Source organism: Anguilla rostrata, chromosome 13 (assembly GCF_018555375.3).
Source record: "Anguilla rostrata isolate EN2019 chromosome 13, ASM1855537v3, whole genome shotgun sequence".
NCBI lineage: Eukaryota > Metazoa > Chordata > Actinopteri > Anguilliformes > Anguillidae > Anguilla > Anguilla rostrata.
This window is the reverse complement of record NC_057945.1, coordinates 7378554-7392322: the sequence shown is the minus strand read 5'-3', so window position 1 is coordinate 7392322 and position 13769 is coordinate 7378554. Positions and strand designations below refer to the sequence as shown.

The 13769-nt window shown below is 48.9% G+C and overlaps 1 protein-coding gene across 1 annotated transcript in view; it reads left to right on the top strand.

The window, feature by feature from the left end:
* The window catches only part of ptprt (protein tyrosine phosphatase receptor type T), a 301390-nt gene that overhangs the window by 111563 nt on the left and 176058 nt on the right, over positions 1-13769 (top strand). Inside the window, exon 7 of the mRNA XM_064305091.1 lies at positions 8876-9169. Coding sequence (XP_064161161.1) covers positions 8876-9169 — 294 coding nt within the window. The remainder of the gene's footprint in view (positions 1-8875; positions 9170-13769) is intronic.

The following is a 13769-nucleotide window of genomic DNA, read 5'->3' as shown; positions in this document are numbered from 1 at the left end:
TCCCCTTTTCTGTCGCGCGCTCTCCCTCTTCCTCGCCCTCCGGCCATGAATTTCTCAATGATTTCCATTAAAAACTATTATTACTATTAATAAATTAAGGACTGGCAACCCGTGTTATAACTAATAACTATCCCTCCTCGGCTTTTTCTGAGAATCCCCCCCCCCGACCTCATCGCCATTCCACTGTCTCTGCTCATTCCCGCTTCTGCTTCTTTGTTAGAGACAGAACATTACAAATGAAGACAAAAATTTGATTCATTTTGGTTCCTGCAGCCATGGGGATATTCGAGAACAAAACCAGCACAGAACTTACCTTGGATAGTTGTGAGCGATGTGGTTTCTTTGGTGTTTTCCCGTCTGCATGGTTCTGTAATATCCTCCCAGTCTGGGGCTATTGGGATACGCAGTTTTTCTACAGGAAGATCTGCCCTTACCCCCTTGCCTGTGTCCTTTTTGGCCCTTGGTCTGAAGGATGTGGTGCTGGGCCAGCCGTGGCCTGCATTCTTAAAATGTCCCAGAGTGCTGACCTTGGATCAGCGTTCACATTTTCATATCTTAACCTTATCCATTATGAGCTATGAGGCCAAACTGAAAAAGCAAAACCCAAATATGCCATCAGGCCTGTGAGATGCTTCACGGATAAGGGCTTTGATCCAGGATCAGCTTGGTCTCTTAGCTGATAATGGATGAGGTCCCAGTTCTGTGCTGGTGGCCAGACTGGCCAGTGCCTGGGCCGCTCCAGAAGGTCCCCGCTTTGGTATGCAGTTGGCCAGCGGGGGTCTTTTTCATCCGCCATAGGCTGTGGAGGAAAGGGAGGGAATACGTGAGTGGAGGTATGATTCATTCATTAATGCTGTGTGTGTGGAGCAGGCAGAGGGACAGGCCTCCACGGCTGTATGCTCCTTAATGGAAGTGCCACACACCTGGAGAGCTGTAGAGCCGTCTCACAACTCTGGCCTCAAGGTGACAACTTCCTGTCTGTAGACCCGTCAAGCAGCTCTGGCCTCAAGCTGACAACTTCCTGTCTGTAGAACCGTCTCACAACTCTGGCCTTAAGCTGACAACTTCCTGTCTGTAGAACCGTCTTGCTGTTCTGGCCTTATGCTGACAACTTCCTGTCTGTAGAACCGTCTCACAACTCTGGCCTCAAGCTGACAACTTCCTGTCTGTAGAACTGTTTCGCAGCTCTGGCCTCAAGCTGACAACTTCCTGTCTGTAGAACTGTCTCACAGCTCTGGTCTCAAGTTGACAACTTCCTGCCTGTAGAACCGTCTCACAGTTCTGGCCTCAAGCTGACAACTTCCTGTCTGTCTGTGCAGATTGCACACTGGACCAGCCTCGGAAAAGTCACAAAAAGTGCGTAGCTTTATTTGTTCAGACATCTGCACGTTTGCTTCCTTTGGAATGCAAATCATAAATCAAAGTTCTGCCTGATTGTCCAAAAACAAAGTTTAAAAAAAAATATCAGAGTTTATTCTTGTATATATAATTTGTCACTCTGTTGAGAATCTCATCAGCTTTTATGGCTGGCCTCATTTGCATACTTTTGATGGTGCAACTTATTTGATTATTTCTGAAGAGGAGACGCTTGGCTGCGATGATTTTGACAAGAACATTTTCATGTCTCTCCCAGGAAGTGTCCAGGAATGTCGACTGCGATCAAAAAATCGTTTTTATAAATACATGTGAAGTTTTATTTATATAAAATAAACGAATAGTCTCTAATTCAAATTTTATTTTTTGTAAAACTGACAATTTAAGCCATTTTTAGATGCGGCTGTCCATTATTTTAACAGTTATGGAAGCTGACGGTTTTTGATTTTTTGATCCAAGTCATTTTTACAGATATTGCACTTTGATACATCCTTCCCAGAATCCTTTGTGCATATTGTAGCATCTCAGCAGCTTGGATCACTCAAAGAATGCAGGTCTCTTACTTTGGATCCGATGCGATGAATAATATCGTGTGTCTTGCGAAGGTACTTAACTGAACAGCTTTTAGATTTTTTTTTTTTTTTTACCAAGCTTTTTTTTTTTGCAGGATGTGGGACCAGCTTTTCAATGACTAAAAATAAAATAGTGCTTTTTGTATGAATCACAGTCAGTAGCCGAATCCCATGGGTAGGCTGTAGTTTGCAATGGTCTGGTTTATAAATGTTTTTTTTTTTTACCAGTTGAAAAGGGGGTATGGAGATTGTTATTTAGCAAAGTGAGCTTAATGTGTGGTAATGATGTTATGAATCTAACGTTGCTGTGCCTACACCATTAATATAATCTTTAGCAACGTTATGCTATTCATAATTTTGCTCAGAAGTTGGGTTTTTGGGTTCATTTTATAAACATATCCACGCACTCAAAATTTCCACGACCTTAGTTATGCAGATAAATCATGATTTTGGAGGTCTGATGAATCAGATGTACCTAACAAAGAAAAATATGAAGCAAATTTTTCCAGTGAATTAGGCTCAATATCTCCAAGTGTATTTCAGGCCATATAGAAACTATAGTTTTATTTGTATTATTTAAATATTCACACTCAATAACTGCTTTAAATATGTACTGGAATTATGTGAGAAAAACAGGTGCAAATCAATTAAATTAAAAGGAATAAGATGTGAAGTTATAGGTAATGTTCATCACTGACTTCAGGTATGTGTGCATGTCTCTATGTGTGTGGTTGAGTGTGTGAGGTTGTATGTGTGTGTGTGTGTGTGTGCGGGGGTGTATGAGGTTGTGTGTGTGTGTGTGCGTGCGTGTGTGTGTGAGCGCATGAGTGTGTGTGGGTGGGTGTGTGAGGTTGCGTGTGTGTGTGTGCGTGTGTGTGAGCGAGTGCATGAGTGTGTGTGGGTGGGTGTGTGAGGTTGCGTGTGTGTGTGTGTGTGTGCGTGCGTGTGTGTGTGAGCGAGTGCATGAGTGTGTGTGGGTGAGTGTGTGAGTTTGCGTGTGTGTGTGTGTGTGTGAGCGAACTCATGAGTGTGGGTGGGTGTGTCAGGTTGCATATGTGTGTGTGTGGGTGTGTGTGAGTGAGCGTATGAGTGTGTGTGCGTTGGTGTGTGTGTGTGGAGTGTGTGTGTGTGTGTGCGTGCGTGTGTGTGTGTGAGCGAGCGCATGAGTGTGTGTGGGTGGGTGTGTGAGGTTGCGTGTGTGTGTGTGTGCGTGTGTGTGTGAGCGAGCGCATGAGTGTATGTGGGTGGTGTGTGAGGTTGCGTGTGTGTGTGAGCGTGTGTGTGTGTGGGTGGGTTGTGAGTGTGTGTGTGTGTGTGGTTGCGTGTGTGTGTGTGTGTGTGTGTGGGTGTGTGGTTGTGTGTGTGTGTGTGTGTGTGGTGGTGTGTGAGTGTGAGTGTGTGTGTGTGTGTGTTGGGGTATATGGCTGGGGCGGTTTCGGAGGTGCCCTGCGCTTTGGGTGGCCGGGCAGCAGCAGGGGGGGCGGAGCCGGGGCAGCGGGAGAGGCCTGACTTATCTCCAAGGAGACGGCTGAGGAAGCCGCATTACCAGAGGATTTGGGCTGCGCGGCGGAGCTGAGGGAAGGAGCGGCCTGGGAAGAGCCGCCTTACGGAGATGGATTAGAGCACCATAATACCGGCCCGGAGATAAGCAGCCGCCGCGGAGTTAGCGCCTCAAACACTTTGTGCCACTTCATTTATCTGTTATTTATTTATATATGTTTGTATATTTATTTATGTTTATCTCCCTCTCTGCCTCCGGCTGCTCCCACCAATCACCGCCACTTCAGAAACAGCTTACGTATTTAAATAAATATAGCGCTTGTGTGTGTGTGTGTGTGTGTGTATATGTGTGTGTCTATGTGTATGTGTATGTATGGGTGTCTGTGTTTGTATGCATTTGTATGTGTGAGAACATGTCAGTTATCCATGCCTTTATTTAAGCAACTGAATTCTAAGTTGGTTACATAAGGGAGCGATAAAACACACACACACACACACACACACACACACACATACAGATATCTATGTGGGTGTGTTTGGTGTGTACTCACGCACACACACGCACACACACACGCACACATACAGATATCTGTGTGTGTGTGTTTGATGCGTACACACTCCTCCCGTGCGTAAAGATGTCTCTGTTCCATTTCCCGCTGGCCTGGCGCTCTGCTCCTGCAGCGGGCATAGCGGCGTTTGAAGTAGCCCGGGGGGGGCAGCGCCCTCTATCAGCCCTCCGGGGGTTTTTACCTGAAGCTCCGGAAGCTTCCGCGGGAGCCGCGGGTTGTGAAGTGGAGGCGCCGCGCTCTCCTCCTCCCGCCCTCTCCTGCGTGAGCCCCCTTTCCCCCTCCTCCGTTCGGCGTGGCTCTTTTGCTAAGACGCTTTGTCGCCGCGCGAGGGGGCCGGCAGCGGCGTTGAGGCGCTTCCGTCCACGCGAAGGACGTACCGACGAGACGAACGACGCGAACTCCGCGAAAAAACATTCTCGAGCCGTTGGGGTGTTGGCTTATATTATGTGTAGCGGAAACGGTGGAGGCTGTTCGATTCGGAACGGAAGGTTTCCGTGAGCTCTGCACGTGCGCGAGCGCGAGGGCGTTCTGTGTGTGCCGGGGCTTTGTGTGCGTTCAGGAGCACCGGGAGGAGCCGCTGAGTAAAGCAGGACAGGACTGAACAGGACAGCCTGATAAAAGGAACGAGTGCGTTACAGAGACAACGGCAAATAGGTTTGAATTTGAAGCTCACTCAGATTTCTGTTGCGGAGGACGGAGTGTAGCACAGTGGGTAAGGAACTGGGCTTGTAACCGAAAGGTCGCAGGTTCGATTCCCGGGTAGGACACTGCCGTTGTACCCTTGAGCAAGGTACTTAACCGAAATTGCTTCAGTATATATCCAGCTGTATAAATGGATACAATGTAAAATGCTATGTAAAAAGTTGTGTAAGTCGCTCTGGATAAGAGCGTCTGCTAAATGCCTGTAATGTAATGTAATAATTGCGCTCCCGGTACGACAGTGCGCCTTCCCATTGGCCAGTTAACCCGTGGAATACGGGCATTAATTAGCCACTAATTAGCTGTGTATTGGGGGGTGTTGAGCGCACGGTTCACCGTATGTAGCACGGCGACGATAAATCTCTGATTTCCCCGGCGCCAGGAAGACCGGCCCCCTGGTGCGGCCTGCTCCAGTGCTCTGCGCAGGAGAGGCGAGGGCTAATCTGTTTGTCCTCCAGGGGGAGTTCCGGGAGCTCCGAAATAGATCCGCGGTGCAATGAGGCTGGAAGCAAAGGCCAGGACTGAGGAGACCACCCCCCACAACCCTCCCCCCCCCCCCCCCTTTTTTTTTTTTTGCAAGCGTACGACGAAATAACATTTCTAAACTGAAAAAATTGCAGTTTTGGTGATCGTTGTCTGAGCCAACGTGTTCACATTTTGCCTCGTGGCCTTTGGGGTTGGCGCCTGTAGCGCCTGTTTGCTGAAGCTGCACGGAAATGCGCAGATTTGAGATTTGACCCCCCGCGGGCCGCCGGTGATAAAGGCTGAAATTACCGGGCTGGTCCAGCTGCTTGGCCGGCTCGGTCGGCCCGAGGGGAGCGCAGATAGCCTCGGAGAAAAGAGCTTGGTGCGCAGTCCACTGAATCTGAACTAATGGGGAGGGGGGGAGAGCCCCCTGTTTAATGGGGGGGGGGGGGGGATAGCCCCCTGTTTAATATGGAGGGTACGATAGCCCCCTGTTAAATGGGGAGGGTAAGGTAGCCCCCTGGTGAGAGTGGGACTCTCCCTGTCTGTCTCCAACGTCTCCTCCCCCCTCCCTCCCTCTCCTGTGCTTTATTCCTGTGTTACTGTGATACTGTGTTGCTGTGCTTTATTGCTGTGATACTGTGTTGCTGTGCTTTATGGCTGTGATACTGTGATACTGTGTTGCTGTGCTTTATTGCTGTGATACTGTGATACTGTGTTGCTGTGCTTTATTGCTGTGATACTGTGATACTGTGTTGCTGTGCTTTATTGCTGTGATACTGTGTTGCTGTGCTTTATTGCTGTGATACTGTGTTGCTGTGCTTTATGGCTGTGATACTGTGATACTGTGTTGCTGTGCTTTATTGCTGTGATACTATGATACTGTGTTTGATGTGCTTTATGGCTGTGATACTGTGATACTGTGTTGCTGTGCTTTATTGCTGTGATACTGTGATACTGTGTTGATGTGCTTTATTGCTGCGATACTGTGTTGATGTGCTTTATTGCTGTGATACTGTGTTGCTGTGCTTTATGGCTGTGATACTGTGTTGCTGTTCTTTATTGCTGTGATATTGTGTTGCTGTGCTTTATTGGTGTGATACTGTGTTGATGTGCTTTATTGCTGTGATACTGTGTTGCTGTGCTTTATGGCTGTGATACTGTGTTGCTGTGCTTTATGGCTGTGATACTGTGTTGATGTGCTTTATGGCTGTGATACTGTGTTGATGTGCTTTATTGCTGTGATACTGTGTTGCTGTGCTTTATTGCTGTGATATTGTGTTGCTGTGCTTTATGGCTGTGATACTGTGTTGCTGTGCTTTATTGCTGTGCCACTGTGTTACTGTGGAAGGAAAGAAAGAAAAAGGGAAAGAATGAAAGACAGAAAGAACAAAGAAAGCAAGAAGGGCAGAAGGAACGAAAGAAAGACAGAAAGGATAAAGGGCAGAAAGACAAAAAAAAAGAAAGAAAGGAAGAAGGGAAGGTGCTGCGGGGGAAAGTGTGAAAGTGTGACTCCCGGTGCTCTTCCTCCAGGCTTGATTAGCAGCTCAGAGGAGAGAGGGCTGAGCGGCTGCTCCGCGCGCCGCCTCTCAGTCACAGATCCCCGGGTGGGGCCGAGCGGGGAAACCGCCATTAGCGCTCAGCGATTAGCGGCTGGTTACTGGGGGGGGAAAGGGCCGGTCTCCGCGGCGATAACCGGCGCCGGAGCGACGCGAGAGCAGCGGCGGAGGATTACCGGGCGGGCGGGACGGCGGAGGGAGAGAACCAGAGGAGAGAGAGAGAGAGAGAGAGAGAGGAAGAAGAGAGAGGAGAGAAACAAGAAGAAGAGAGGAGAAGCAGACAGAGAGAGAGAGAACACAGAGAGAGGAGAAAAAAGAGAGAGAGAGACACAGAGAGGAGAGAGGAGAGAGAAGACATGAGAGGAGAAAGAGAGGAGGGCACAGACATAAAGAGAGAGAGAGAGCGAGAGAGAGACAGAGGGAGGAAGAGAGATAAAGAACAGACAGAGACACAGAGAGTGAGAGAAAGAGAGAGTATTAAAGGGAGGGTGCCCCTGTGTCCTGCTCCATACATTCTGGGGGCTAAGACTGCCACGCCCACTCTGCCCTCTCATTGGCAGGACGATGAGTTCCCGGAACAGTACAGGTACATGGCAGAGCCCAGCTGGGTTAACCTGTGCTCTGACACTGCAGAGCCCTGCTGGGTTAACCTGTGCTCTGACACTGTAGAGCCCTGCTGGGTTAACCTGCGCTCTGACACTGTAGAGCCCTGCTGGGTTAACCTGCGCTCTGACACTGAAGAATCATGTTGGGTTAACATGCACTCTGACACAATAGAATCATGCTGGGTTAACCTGTGCTCTGACACTGTAGAGCCCTGCTGGTTAACCTATGCTCTGACACTGTAGAGCCCTGCTGGGTTACCCTGTGCTCTGACACTGAAGAATCATGTTGGGTTAACATGCACTCTGACACAATAGAATCATGCTGGGTTAACCTGTGCTCTGACACTGTAGAGCCCTGCTGGTTAACCTATGCTCTGACACTGTAGAGCCCTGCTGGGTTACCCTGTGCTCTGACACTGTAGAATCATGCTGGGTTAACCTGTGCTCTGACACTGTAGAATCATGCTGAGTTACCCTGCGCTCTGACACTGTAGAATCATGCTGGGTTAACCTGCGCTCTGACACAATATAACAGCGCTAGGTTAACCTGCGCTCGGACACTACAGAACAGCGCTAGGTTAACCTGCGCTTGGACACTACAGAGCCGTAATCTGCTCATAGCTGAACGCAGGTGTGGGTCCCAGATAATTGTCTGGAGCTTCGCTTACGCTAAAAAACACAACAGCGAGCCTGTAAGGAGAGGGGGAGAGCACGCCATCACTCTCCGTCCTTAGCACAGATAAATGACGGGGAGTCCGGCCGCAGCGTTAATGAGCTGAGCGCCCTGCGTTGCGCTGCGCAGGCGGCGAAGGGCCGCACGGCTCAGCCTGTTCCTGGGGTGGGCGGCTGCACAGTGTGGGCGGGTCCCCGAGGACCTCCCACAACCAGCTGGGATGTCCTTCCTTCCAGGGCCTCCTCAGACCACAGGGGACAAAGGAAGCCTGTTTGGCTAGAACTAATGAGTTAGACCTCATTAGTCTTCCTCTCTTTATTAGACCTCTGCCAAAGACACACTGTACAGAGACTTAAAAATACTACTACTACTACTACTACTACTACTACTACTAGTACTACTACTACTAGTACTGCTGCTGCTGCTGCCGCTATTGCTACTACTACTACTACTACTGCTGCTGCTGCTGCTACTGCTACTACTGCTACTGCTGCTGCTACTGCTACTGCTACTGCTACTACTACTACTGCTGCTGCTGCTGCTGCTACTGCTACTGCTGCTACTACTACTACTACTACTACTACTACTACTACTACTACTACTACTACTACTAATAATAATAATAATAATCGTCATCATCATCATCATCATCAGCATCAGCATCACAATAAACAGCTCGGCAGGTCTTTTGGGTCTAATCTGTTTTCTGATTTCAAAGTAAGAACACAAGGTGCAGAGGCCCTCCAGGACCGAGGGCTGGGAACAGCCCGACTGGCCCGTAATGACTTTAGCCAGTTCCCTGGAGCCTAGACCCCGCCCCCATCCTAACCCGCCCTTGGTTTTTTTCCCTCCCCTGCAGCCCCGCCCACCCCCATCGCCCCTCCCGAGCTGCTGGCCGTGGGCGCCACCTACCTGTGGATCAAGCCCAACGCCAACTCCATCATCGGCGACGGGCCCATCATCCTGAAGGAGGTGGAGTACCGCACCACCACCGGGAACTGGGCGGAGACCCACATCGTGGACGCCCCCACCTACAAGCTGTGGCACCTGGACCCCGACGTGGAGTACGAGATCAAGGTCCTGCTCACCCGGCCCGGGGAGGGGGGCACGGGCCCCCCCGGACCCCCCCTCGTCACCCGCACCAAGTGCGCAGGTACGGACCCCCGAAAATCCGGCCAATCGCGGCAGGGGTGGAAGAGCGGCACACGTATTCCCGAACTCACCGTGTAGAATATTCTTTGTGCGGGGGAGGGGGCGGAATTATTAGATATTATTATTAAATATATTCACATCTTTTGTTTTGTTAAATAACTGTCATAACATTTACCAATAAGTAATGAATCACCTGTAATGCCATCTTGTGATAGCTCTGATGTCATGTGTATGACAGTATTATGTCAGCCTTGTGTTCGAAGGGTTCAAGCAAAATGTTACCAATAGCTCTTATTGGCTTGGTGGGTTGCTAAGCACACATATAGGTCTTTGCTTCATGTTGCGCAGTGATCTCTGATGTCACAACCGTCGCTGGTGAACAGGCTCTCAATAGCAGGAGCCCGGTGTAACTTTCCGTCCCCGATGAAGTCGACCGCGCCGATCTTTCCTTACGGCCATGTTTTTGGCTGTAAACCCGGGTACGGAAGGCCTTGATTTCCTCCTCGCTTCGTCGCTGTCGGCACGCCCCCCCAGAAAAAACACGTCTTCATTTCGTCGGCCTGCCCGAATTGGACTCGGAGCAGCCGTCAATCACGCGGTCACTCGGCGACCGCCGCGCCGCTCGTACGGAACTCGACCGGCGGCGATAAGGGACGAAACGCTAAAAACAAAAAAAACAAAAAGGGACGGCGAAGCGGTCTGGCTAATTAGAAAGCCTTTTGTGCGGAGGCAGGAAAGAGAGAAACAACAACGGGAATGATAATTGAGAAAGCGGTTTGGTTTGCGGGAGGAGGTGGTGGGGGGGGGGGGTGAGGGAGGGAGGGGGGAGGGGGTGCAGGAGGATCAGATTTCCCGGGTAATTATTTACTCGGTGGGTAGGACCGCGTGCGGGCCGGGTTGAGGTGCACTTCATTTGATAAAGTGACAGATCCCGAGATGAGATGTGCGTCTCTGATGGGGATGATAATTGAGAGGAGCAGGTTTGCCGCGCGGGGGGGCGGGGCTCTCCAGGTGAGATGTGTGATGAAGGAGCCGAGGACTGTCAGCTCCCGCTCGACGGGGGGGGGGGGGGCACCCCCACTGCGGCCACCGACCGCCGTCTCTCTGTCTCAATCTCTGTGTGGCTCTCTCTTTCTCTCTCTCTATCTGTGTGTGCCTCTCTCTTTCTCTGTCTCTCTCTCTATCTCTCCGAGTGCCTCTCTCTTTCTCTCTATAAGTATGTCTCTCGCTCTGTCTGTGTGTCTCTCTTTCTCTCTCTCTGTCTGTGTGTCTCTCTCTCTGTCTGTCTATCTATGTCTATTTCAGTCTCTCTCTAGCTCTCTCTTTCTCTCCTCTGTCTCTCTCTCTCTATTTTTATCTGGGCTTTTAGACATACACTCATTTTTCAAAGTAATTTAGAGAAGCATAAACAGGAAATGCAAAAGAAGACAAACATGCTTAAAAAGATTTTTTAAAATATATTTGAACACACACACACACACACACACACACAGAAAAAGGAAGCCACATATTCCAGTAAAGATGAATGGCTGTTTCGTCTGTCCTTTTGAAGTTAGCCAAGGCCTGGCTGGATTGCGGGAGCATTTCGCTGTTCCGGAACGTTCCGTGAGGAGAGAGCGATGTGGCTTCGGGCTCAGGCTGCCCCGAGCCTTCATGCTTCTGATCAAATGAATCCGCGTTCGGCTGACAGCAGCAATGGGCCCCGGACTGTACTTTTTTTTTCCGCGTTTCCGATTCCGTAACCACGGTGATTCATATTATGCTAATGCTATCTCCGGCAAAGCGGTTTTTCCTCTTTAATGTACACCTACGGGCGGTGCCGTTCATTACATTAACGCCCGGAGGGGGGGGGGGGGGCGCGGGAGCACAGCCGCTCGCCGCGAAGCACATTAGCGGAGTTAAGCGCGAAGCGATAAAGGCTTCCCGGTTGAAAAATACAACCCCGAGACTGCAGACGCAGCAATCAATACGGCTATCTGCAGGCAGGGTCTGTAATACACGTGTGGCCGGGAGGGGGATAAGGGAGAGTTTTTACTCACCAGAGCTTCCTTCAAGCGGCACCACGTGGACATAAAGCCTTTGAACATCTACTTAAACCAGTTAAAACATCTGCGTGGACGCTAAACTTTCTGTGATGCCTCAGAAAACGATCCACCGTTAACCTAGCGGTTTTGGAGCTGGATGTGGGTATTCTAATTGGGCGATACCGTCGGTTTGTCGCTGGATGTGAGCTCGTCTGGGTGTGAAGCCGTTCACCCTCCAATAAAATGGCGGTCAACCTTTCTGTGGTGGGCGTCTGCGTTCGAGCAGCAAGTTATTGTCATAAAGGGTTATTAAGCATTGTGAAACAGTTACAGTGGAGCAAAGCACAGTGCATTCGGACAGTGTTAGAGAGTGTTATAAAGCACTGGAGAGCACAGGCAATAGTGAAAATGATAATGCACCAAGTCATGATGTAAATGGTTATTAAGCATTATAGCACATTTACAGTGAAGCAAGGCACAAAACACTGAGGCGCTGTAATAGAGCACAGGTGTCAGACTCCAGTCCTGGAGGGCTGCAGGTCCACTGCTGGTTTTATGGGGTGTTCTCGGGACAAGTGTTTCATTTAAGTCATTGATTGGCTAAGGAACCCACACACCTCGTTCTCAAGGCCTTAATTGACAGTTGATTGAAAAGAAAAAACAAAAATCTGCAGACTCTACGGCCCCCTTGGCATTCAGCTTGACACCCCTGTTAAAGAGCATTATAAATTGTTATAGGGCATTATAAATAGATGGTAGTGTAAAAGATTCACTACTGCAACATTCTGGAGTGTTTTTTAAACATTGCAGAGCATGGAGAGTAGAGTAAAAGAACAAAAAGAACAGAGAATCTGTGTTATGGAGCATTAGGAGTGTCATTAAGCACTATATAACATTCATAGTTGAGTGAAGCATCAACAAACAGTGTAAAGGGCAATATTGTACAGTGAGGTCACCTTAGAGTGGTATTGTGTATTAAGGAGCACTGACTAGCCTGACACATACTGTAGAAAGGTTGTGTTATGGAGCATTATAGCGTGTTATGAGGTGTCGTAGAGCGTACACTGCTGTGTAAAGGACAATGCAGTGAGACAGCTTCATAGTCTGTTGTGGAGTGTTATAGGGCATTGCAGAGCAGAGACGCTTGTGTGTATCTGTGAGGAGGTGGGCTGATCTGCTCTGGTCACTCTGACTGGCTCTGACTCGGGGAAGTGGAGGAGCGTTAGGTCTGACAGGGAGAACGCGCGCTTCCTGTGGCGGGTGGGGTGCTGTTTACCTGCAGCGGCGATGCTGTTTACCTGTCAGCGCGGCGCGGGAGGGCAGATCGGAGCGGACAGGTGTGTCCCCGGGCCCTCGGGCAGGCGCTCCTTCAGCCTGTCAGTGCCCTGGCAGGGGGCCCCCCGGTGGGCCCCGTCGGAGCTGTGCAAGGCCCCCCCCCCCGCCCGCATAACCGTTTTTGCCCACACGGACCGCGGCGACATCCTCCTCCCAGACTGCTTCTGCATCCGCGTCAGCGCAGGCGTCCTTTACAGCAGACACCGTTGATACCAGATGGGCACGGGCGGTGGAACAGAAGATCCTTTCTTAGACCAGGCAAAACAGGGTATCGATCTGAAGCCAGTTTGTTTAGAGCTCCGTTTCTCTCTGTCTGGTTTGCTTGCTTTGATTTTACTCAGGAGGCAAAAAAAAAAAAAAATGCCCTGTGCATTTTTTGTGTGAGTTCAGAATTCAGAGTATCCTTCTCTTTCAGTGACGTGCTTTTTACTGCGAGAGTGCAGTTTTCTGTCAACCTGAAATCATTTTACTTTATCAGAGTATGCCAGACAGGTATGATTATGTTTCTTATTCATCTTAATTTATTAGCTAGCTTAGCGATGGAGAAAAAATGTTTGAATCTGGTAACTACCATAAATATTGCTGGCTACCATGTTATTAATGATAAATAATAAGATAAACAATAATATAACCTTATGAATTTCGGCCAGATCACTTACCATTAATTAAATCGACACTATACTCATGGAATTTCTTGTTTGCCAATAAAATTTTACACAGCATGCATTATTATCTTTCATAATGAATTCCATTTACATAGGCAGGATGTTGTTAGACATTAATACATGCTTATGAATGCTTCCTGAATGCTATGATAGGGCACGCTTTGTGTAAGGTATGACCTGAACAATTCACGTTTTCATTTACTGAAGACAATTTGGAATCATTGCTGGATGATGACGGATGGGCATAATTTAAATGTGTATTTTATGAAATAATAGCTTGCAAGATGGTAAATGGACTGCATTTATATAGTGGCTATATCTCAAACTTTAACCATTGATTTTCTCTCATTCGAACATTTCAGGATTTAGTGTATTGCTCAGGCATTTCGACACAAAGATTTTGTAACCGCAATCGACTGAAACAATCGGTTTACTCTGGTCTTCGTAATGGAAGATGCAAAGGTGCACATTTCTGAATTGAGGGGTCAAGACCATCCTCTTGGCATACTTCCAACCGTTTATTCTTTGCCTTTTGCTAACATTCAAGGATTGAGCATGAATGCCTCATTGTCACACA